At 34.1% G+C, this 9,586-nt stretch overlaps 1 protein-coding gene across 1 annotated transcript; it reads right to left on the bottom strand.

Annotated features, from left to right (window-relative positions):
- Positions 1 to 2,703: 2,703 nt before the first annotated feature.
- Positions 2,704 to 7,606, bottom strand: LOC120356626 (probable cytosolic iron-sulfur protein assembly protein CIAO1 homolog; the record flags this gene model as incomplete). Its single annotated transcript, XM_039445584.1, has 2 exons — positions 2,704 to 2,847; positions 7,432 to 7,606. Coding segments are annotated over 2 exons (319 nt in total), but the record flags the coding sequence as incomplete, so codon positions are not given.
- Positions 7,607 to 9,586: the final 1,980 nt, after the last annotated feature.

Below are 9,586 nucleotides of genomic sequence, written 5' to 3'. Positions count from 1 at the left end.
TTGGTAGAGAGTTAGTGGAAGGATATATTGAATATTGTTTCCGAAGAATGGACATTGATATGTCCAAAGCTCCGCCAATTTATGTAGATGCATAACAATATAATTTTCTATAGTTATTATATTACAAATTACTTTTTCATATCATATACGGTTCAATAATTATTTTCTTAGTCTATATTATGTAAATTCATCTATAATTTTGCAGTATTGTAAGCTATTGTATAAGCCAGTATATATTGGAATACATAAATAAAGTATTCAATCAATCAATCAATCAATCAATCAACACCTCAAATAAGTAGGCCAACAAATCGATTCACGACATATTGGATTTGGGATTTGGTGAGTACCTTTTCTGATTTTCTAAAACATTTTAAAACTCAAATATATGTTCTATGAATGTAGTTTTTCTGAATGGATATATTATTCAACTCAAAGATTTGACTTGTTTTATACAGTCCACAACGGAGCATTTGAAGCTTGTTTTGAGCTATTTAATCTTAAGACAGAATTTACATTCCAGCTACGTATAATGTTCAAGTTTTATTAAAGAGAAATTCAATTCTAATAGTATAATTTTAGCATTTCCAGTTCTTTACATTGGTTTATTGAATGTAATCATTATATCATATTCGGTTTTAACAAATCAAATTCAAAATTTCTATAGTGATGTCCACGTTATAATGACAGTATTTGATAAACTTTGATGCTGCTATCCTTGTCTATCGTTCAACAAAGCAGGTAGTACTATCCTTTTCTAGCTCCACAACGAAGCCAAATATGTTTTGACGATGTAGAAATATAATTTATTGAGGCAGATAATAGGCAAGCTGTTCTTCCATCTCTATCCACTGCCATTATAACGTGGACCTCACTATAGTTTATTTATTTCTGGACTGAAAAGTGGACTCAAATCAATTCAAGTGAATAGCATAACCTAATAGTAAATAGTAAATTCGTATGACTTTTGTTGGTGGGGAGTCCCTTGCGGGAAGGTCCCACCGCCTGAATATATAACTTAAGCCGTCAATGGGCCTTACAACTGTCATACTTCAGCCGGGACCGACAGTTTAACGTGCCCATCCGATAACACGGGAGTGATCTGGTTAAAAAACGTTTGGTATTGAGAGGGTTTGAACCCGGGATCTCTATGCTGCTACGCAGGCACTCTATCCACTAGACCACGGATCACTCCAGCATAACCTTATTCATTCATAACTCTACCTTCATTGTATTATCATTCATCCCATCATCATCATCATCACCATCATCATCACCTAGGCTTAAAATACTTCTATAGTGAGGTCCACGTTATAATGGTAGTGTGTGATTTGCAATGGTGTTGCTATCCTTATCTATCATTCAACAAAACAGATGGCGCTACCTCTTTCACGCTTTGCGATGTTGCCACATCGTTTATCAACAATTTAGAAATTCAACTAATTGACAAAATATTCAATCTCAATCATGAAAATTTATCATTACATCTTTTAAATAGTTATTTGTGCAACTAGTGCGCAAAGTGACAGTTTGCAGCACCGAAAGAAACGTTTACGCACGAGCCGTAGGCGAGTGCGGAATAATGGTTTCTTGAGTGCAGCAAACGAACTTTGTGCACGTATTTCACATTAAATTTTTCCTACAGTTACCATTGAATATGAAAAGTGGGTAATTATGGATAAAATGATGGCTGAAATCCATCAAATGTTTTTCTGTGTAATTTTATTATTAATAAAAACCTTAATTTATTAAAAATTGAATAATAATAATTAAATTATAATGATTAGTAATTCAATTGAAAATTTATCTGACTGCTTGAAGGGGGTTTATCTTATGTAAGCATTGAAATGACTATAATCAAGGCACATAATGGCAAGGCAACGCTGTTCTCCACTGCCATTATAACGTGGACCTTACTATACCACAGTCAGTGTTACCAACTAAATTTTGATTTTCCTGCACTGGTGCTCCATATAACATAATAACTATTTTGCGTTGTAATGCTGCAAATCTGGAGTACGCAAAGTAATACTTTGCGCACTAGTGCGAAAAAGTGATTCTTTGCGGCCTGCAATCAGTGCAGAAATGGTCACTTTTCAAGGTATCTTTAGGAAAAATATATTTTCTTGACAAATAAAATATGATTAACTATTTTCAACAATAATGAACAGTTAAATTCATCAGATATACTATTATCAGCTTTTTGGGTGGCAAGGCTGAGATCTGGCAACCCTTTTCTCCTATCTTCCTACACTGCCATTATAACGTGGACCTCACTATAGAAAGTCGCCTTTGTAGAATAATAAAAAAAGAAAAAAATATATTAAATCAATAATCCTGTATCTGCTATCGTCTATAGAAGACATTGACAAGACAGAGGTTCGGCTATTTTCAATTACTATTTTCAGGCTTGTATGTATGATTGAAGAGGAAATGAATGAATTGAATGGAAATGGAGCACAGAAAGAAAATATCAATGGTAATAGAAAATAATAATAATAATAATAATAATAATAATAATAATAATAAATCATATTACATCAATAAACCTGTATCTGCAATCGTCTGTAGAAGACATTGACAAGACAGAGGTTCGGCTATTTTCAATTAATATTTTCAGGCTTGTATGTATAATTGAAGAGGGAATGACTGGATTGAATGGAAATGGAGCACAGAAAGAAAATATCAGTATTGGTTTTTCACCTTGGATAACGTGCAAAGCCACAGGTGGACCGTTATTGTGACACTCCTGCGACGATGCTATTGGTTGGTTGTGGTCGTCCAATGGGAGCAGCCAAATGTGAATCACTCCATTCTCAGTACCCACACATAGAAGTAGAGTTTCACCTGAATCAATAAAAAAAATCATCAGTAAAGTGTAAAGTCATTAAACTATCTACAGCTATAGTATAGAAGGTTATCCTTCGATATTTGTAATTGATCAATACTAGTGCAGAACTGTTAAATAATATTATTTATCTCTTAAGTTTGATTCAATTTTATTGCCAATTTTTACTTTCTTGCCGTATTACCATAGATAAGGAAAGTATTGCTTTCCGAAAAAAATTAAGGTACCCCAATTTGTAAATTTCTATACGTTTCAAGGTCCCCTGAGTCCAAAAAGTGGTTTTTGGGTATGGTCTGTATGTGTGTGTGTGTGTGTGTGTGTGTGTGTGTGTGTGTGTGGTGTGGTGTGTGTGTGTATGTGTGTGTGTGTGTGTGTGTGGTGTGTGTGTGTGTGTGTGTGTGTGTGTGTGTGTGTGTGTGTGTATGAGTGTATGTGGGTCTCTGTACACGATATCTCATCTCCAATTAACGGAATGACTTGAAATTAGAATCTTAAGGTCCTTCCTATTAGGATCCGACACGAACAATTTTCGATCAAATGCAATTCAAGATGGCAGCTAAAATGGCGAAAATGTTGTCAAAAACAGGGGTTTCGCGATTTTATCGAAAATGGCTCCAACGATTTTGATTAAATTCATACTTAAAATAGTCATTGTTAAGCTCTATCAACTGCCACAAGTCCCATATCTGTAAAAATTTCAGGAGCTCCGCCCCATCTATGCAAAGTTTGATTTTAGATTCCCAATTATCAGCCTTCATATACAATTTAAACAAGAAAATTCAAATGGAAAAGATAGAGCATGAAAATCTCTACAATTAATGTTCAGTGACATTTTCACCTAAAATTTAAAATAAGCTCGAGATTCGAGAAAATGTTATTATTTCAATTGTAAACTGTTGGCAACTGTTGACTATTAAATCATACACTATGAAGAGATAGCAGACCTCATGTGTGTCTCCAGCGTATAGTCCTGTCACCAGCTGGCTTAGATCTTTGAATAGTAGACTTGAGCGCGGGAACACTAGCGTCAGGTGATAAATATCATAACGGCAAGGAAGGTTGTGTGAGTGCGACACACCAGATTTTTGTAAATGTTACAATAGGCAACAGCCTAGTAACAATATCAATAAATATATATCTATCCCAGTGGTCGCCAAACAGTCGATCGCGAGCTACCGGTAGCTCGTGGGGTAGTTTTTGGTAGCTCACAGAAATGCTTGAGTTGTCAACCATGCATTGAGAAACATGACTACAAAATTTTGGATTCTCAAAGATATGAAGTTAAATGATTAAATTTGTAGCTTCAAGGGAAAGATAAGGACATCGGTGGAATGATTTGAACTGTAAAATCGTTTTCAAGGAACTTGAGATGTGGGGAAAACAATGTCGTCCAGTTTGAATATAAACACTTTTCCAGTCTGAAAAATCAATGACGAGAAAAATTCTTCACAGCACTCAGCAATAACCAATAATACAGTTCAGACTTGAGACAACAGTTTGATCAACGATTTCAAGATTTTAAAAGCATATCGAATATGGTACAATTCATCAACTCTCCTTTTGTAGAGATCGATGCAGAAGTATTGCAGCTTGTGTTGTAAAAACTTTTGGTGGAGATCAGGCTTCATTTGAAATGGAGTTTGTGAATTTTTAAAATGATCTTGTTTCTCAGATCACTTTCTACAACTGGAAATATTTGGCCTCAAATCCTCAAAGAAAAATATCCAATTATTATTCAAGTTGCATTGAGGTTGAAAGCTATGCTCAGCTCTACCTACTTGTGTGAATCATCTTTTTCAAGTATGAAATTCATAAAAATCGATATAGGAACATTTTTGGACAACTGCATCAGAATGGCGGCTACAACGTACACTCCAAACATCAAGAAAATACTTGATCGCCAAAAAGAGTTCCTCTGCTCTCATTGAAATGTACATTTCAACTTTTGTTATACTTTTTGCTATGAGATAAGTAGATTTCAACACTAGAAATGTCTCTTTATAGGGAATAAAAGATACTTCCTTTATTCTAATACTGCTTAAGCTCACTAGAAGATTTATAAATGCTATTCTAGCTCACAGGCTCATAAGTTTGGCGACCACTGATGCTCCAAAAAGTCACAAATACGTCAAAGATGTCACAGAGTTGTTGAAGATGACACAAATATGTCACAAAGATGCTTTACCTGAAGTAATCTTATACAGAGAGATCGAAACGTCGCGCACGTGTGAATGGAACTTATTCTAAATAGTAGTTTCCTGAACTATAGTGAGGTCCACGTTATAATGACAGTATTTGATCAACTTTGGTTTTGCTATCCTTGTCTATCATCGACAAAGCCGGTGGTACTATCCATTTATTTCTAGGTCCACAACGATGACAATTTGTTTTCGACAGTGTAAAAATATAATTAATTAATGCAGAGAATCGGCATCGCTATTCTTCTATATTTATCCACTGCCATAATAACGTGGACCTCACTATAGTTATGCTAGCTTCTGCAATTTATCACCACATGTACTACCTACAACCAAGGTCTATAAAAACCAGGTCAAGAACTCGTGTTCCTTATGGAGCGGTCATTTTGCGGATTTTTTATGGCGGTGAAAGTTCAATATTGCTCCTAACAAAATCATGCATTATGCATTTTAAAACCAATATTCTGGTTCAGATATTTGTAAATTCAGGTTTTCATAATAAGAAAACAAAGATATTGTCAAATTTCACTAAAAATTTATTAAAAACTTTAAAACAGAACCATGGTTTCACGTAGTTAACCAACGCATCATCAGCTGTACTGAGGATTCCTCTCAATATTTTCTTATTATGGAGAGATTTCACAACATCACCATCAATTCTACTAATTTTATTTCAGGTTTTCATATTTTAATAATGGAATTTCAATAATAAATGGTTCAATATTTCATTTATTTATTATTAAAAATTGTTCTTATTCTTGTAACCTATGGATTATGAGTCATAAGGCATTGGGACAAGACAAAAATATTATATGAGTGGCTAACCTCAAAAATATTTTAAAGTTCCCGATCAATTAAATCTAAAAACCAACAATCAGTTTCTAGTATTTTTCTAAATACTATAATTCTGTCAGGGTTTTTTTACAATTCAAATTACTAATAACACATCATGTTATGTTCAATCTACAATGATAACAGTTGAAAATGAATTGAAAATTGGTGAACTAGAACCCCACAAAATGGCGATTTTGCAATGCATCACAGGATTGTGTCATGAACTTTGACGGAGCCCCTTGGCTAGACGGAAATGGCGAGCGAAGCGAGCCTCACGGCTAGTCCGTAATATTTCTTCATATTAAGGCAGGTTGCAGACAATACTACATGCATTCTATAAACATAACCTAATTTACAAATTCCGAATCAGGAATTTTGTGGAAGTTGACAACACTTCCACCTGGAGCACTGAAGGAGGTTTTTTGTAGCAGTTTGCTGTTCCTATTTCGGAACTGGGAAACATACTCGACTGTAAAGAAAACATATGGTTTCATTACAGTACAGAATGATGTAATGAGAATCATATGTTTGAAAGAATAAGACTTTGATATTGTCAATATCACAATATCAAAGTCTTATTCTTTCAATTATGGAAAAATATCACAACATCTCATACCATACAATCAAATCAATCATATGTTTATTTGTTCTGCAAACAGCTGTTTACCGGCTTGATTTCATGCATGGAAAACAGCTGAGTTTGAATGACTATGACAAAAAGTCATTGATCTATCTATAGCTATAGTATAGAAAGTAGCCCTTGAGACAATGTTAAGTTCATAATTATGACGAACAAGTAAAGTAAAGTATACAGAGAGATTGGAACGTAGCGCACATGTGAATGAACCTTCCCGTAGGGAATAGTTTCTATGAATTAGTGTTATGCTGGCTTCTGCAAGATGGCACCACATGTATATAGTCCAGTCAAGGAAAGGTTATGAAGGGAAAGTTGGGAAGACAATTTTTGACCCCACAGTTTTGTTTAGGGTAGTAAGGAGGTAAACATATCAAAAGTCTCCACCCCTACCACCTGTGCTAAGGGGGTGGGGGTGGTTTAAAGTTATATGGCAAATTTATTTATTATTATTTTCCAAGCAGTTAGTAGGAGTCGGGGATGGGCAATATCAAAGTTAATAAATTACTATTAAACGAAAATCCAAATTAAATGCTGTAATTCACCCTGAAGACTTCTGCTACTGCAAATATTGACAACAGGGTAAACAGCTAGCTGGAAATTCAATGAGCGCTACTATTCAAAAATTAGTCTTTGGGGTGAATTACAGCATTTAATTTGGATTTTCGTTAATAATAATTATTAATTCATTAGCTTTTGAATAATTGCAATATCTCAGTAATTTCCATCTGTAGAATACCAAAGTTAATTAGATCTGGAGATGTATATTAGTTCCCATATACAAAGAAAGAGGAGACAGAGTACGATTTATCATGGTTCTACTATTGAGAAACAACAATAATAAAACGAATAGAGTAGTCTATTTGAACAGTTGTTGAATTGGTTTTTTATTATAGAAAAAATAGAATGTACAGTACCTATGACAGGAGACCAGGCTAGTGAGATGGGCACATGACTGTGCGTGAGCTGGAATCTGGTGCGACAAACCTTGACCGAATCTTCTTGCTGCCAAACTCGACACACTTTGTCATCACTGCCACATGTCGCCAAGTACTCACTGCGGGGGTCCCACTCTAGCGCCGACACTGCCGTCTATATATTTATACAATCATATTTAATGATACACAAATCAAAAAATATATAATCGAATGCATACTAGTGACCCCCTGGGTTGGAGAACTCGCTCAAGAACTGTTGTATTGTAATCTTTGATACAACGTTTAATGATACCATAGAGAAACAATAGCGTAAGTAGATATCCCATGTTTTAGGGCGTTTATGTCGCAACTTTTACTGTTATCTCAAGCCGATTACTGTCGATTATTGTCGACTTTTACTGTTTTGTTGGGGTGAGAGTGTATCAACGGCACAATATGAGAGACTAACAGTGTTTCACAGCTGCGTGGGAAAGAACTACGTGGACTATCAGCTTGAGATAACAGTAAAAGTTACGATATAAACTCCCTATACCATGGGATATCTACTTACGCTATTGTTTCTCTATGATGATACAGAGTTGATAAAAATTGTGGAAACAGCAGAATATTTCTCTAGCAAGAATAATTTGACAGTAGATTTCATTGGGGATCCTATTTGAAATGAGAAATTAATCTTCAAATATTACTCTTTCGCTTCAACATCTTTTACCCTCATATGAATCCAAATTGATTTTTTGAAATAAGAAGGTGGTCATGTAATACATGATTTCGATACAAGAGAAAATAAATGGCGAAAACCGCACATTGATATATCAACCCCTATCAGTTTCTTGATGTGAAAATTGTAAATTACAGAGTGAGTCATAAATGTATGGGAACCCTTCAATAAATTGGAGACTGTTTTAGATATAATACTGTAACTTTCAGGATAAGTTATTGGTCGAATACTCTACCTTTTGACGTACCGTACAACTGAATTAACCCCCTCATAAGTTATTAATTTATACTTAATGTATACCCCATTATTAATTTATACTTATCATCATTATTCCTCTTTTTCATCTTCTATTTTAGTTAAAAAATTATTGCAGTTTCTATCTCTCTTTAATTTAGTGAATTTTCTATATTAGATTAGACTTATACTATATTATATTATACTATTAATATATTAGAATTGTAATTTCTGTTGTGTCAAGAGGGCTGTTATGGGAAGTATTTCTTCCTCGTGCCCTCATATTGTAATGTAGATAAATAAATAAATTATAATTATAAGGGTTGAAATACCTCAACCCCTCAACCCTGGGGTATTCTGCCTAATCAGGTAGAATAATCTACCTTTGACATACAGCTGAGTTTCAACCCCTCATAAGGGGGTGACTTAGGGGTTGTAGCTCGAATATTTTAAATGTAAATACCCATTGTGTGATACAAAATTTTAAAGGCCCATCTGAAACAAGTAAGATGACATCAATAAAAATGTTCTATGATACTTTATCCATTACTGTTATTAGATAGAACATTTCTGTATGAATGTTATAATAATTCTTCTTTCATAATACATTTTTTATGCTGTTGTACTCCAGAGCGAAGCTCGGTCCCCGATATTTTTAATAATTGAAACAAATTCTATTCATGATACAAAGTTTACATAAGAAAAAATCCCAATCAAATAATTGGTCTATTGTCAAGTTTTACAGTCAATTTTACTTTCACTATGAGAATGGAACAATAAAACTAAATTCATTCTATTTGTGTTTCAAGAGACCCTTGTGAAGCATGGGTTACCGTCTAGTTTTAAAATAAACAAATCAAATCAAAAATTTTCATTCACAATACAAACAGTTGAGGGTCCTGCCAAACCCAAAGGTTTTCGGCGGGTGCCCAGGAATAGGAAAAAATTGAGTTACAAAAGATAAATAAACTTAGACAAAATAAATATTACACTTCAAAGATTTTAAGTAAAAAATGAAAAAAAAAACTAATACAAAACCCAAAAATAAAATATGAAATATACATCAGATTTTTCATTCACAATACAAACAGTTGAGGGTCCTGCCAAACCCAAAGGTTTTCGGCGGGTGCCCAGTTACAGGAAAAAAATGAGTTACAAAAGATAAATAAACTTAGACAAAAT

This window comes from Nilaparvata lugens, unplaced genomic scaffold (genome assembly GCF_014356525.2).
Source record: "Nilaparvata lugens isolate BPH unplaced genomic scaffold, ASM1435652v1 scaffold7323, whole genome shotgun sequence".
In the NCBI taxonomy this organism is placed as follows: Eukaryota; Metazoa; Arthropoda; class Insecta; order Hemiptera; family Delphacidae; genus Nilaparvata; species Nilaparvata lugens.
Note: the sequence above shows the minus strand (reverse complement) of the source record. Positions and strands in the feature narration are given on the sequence as shown.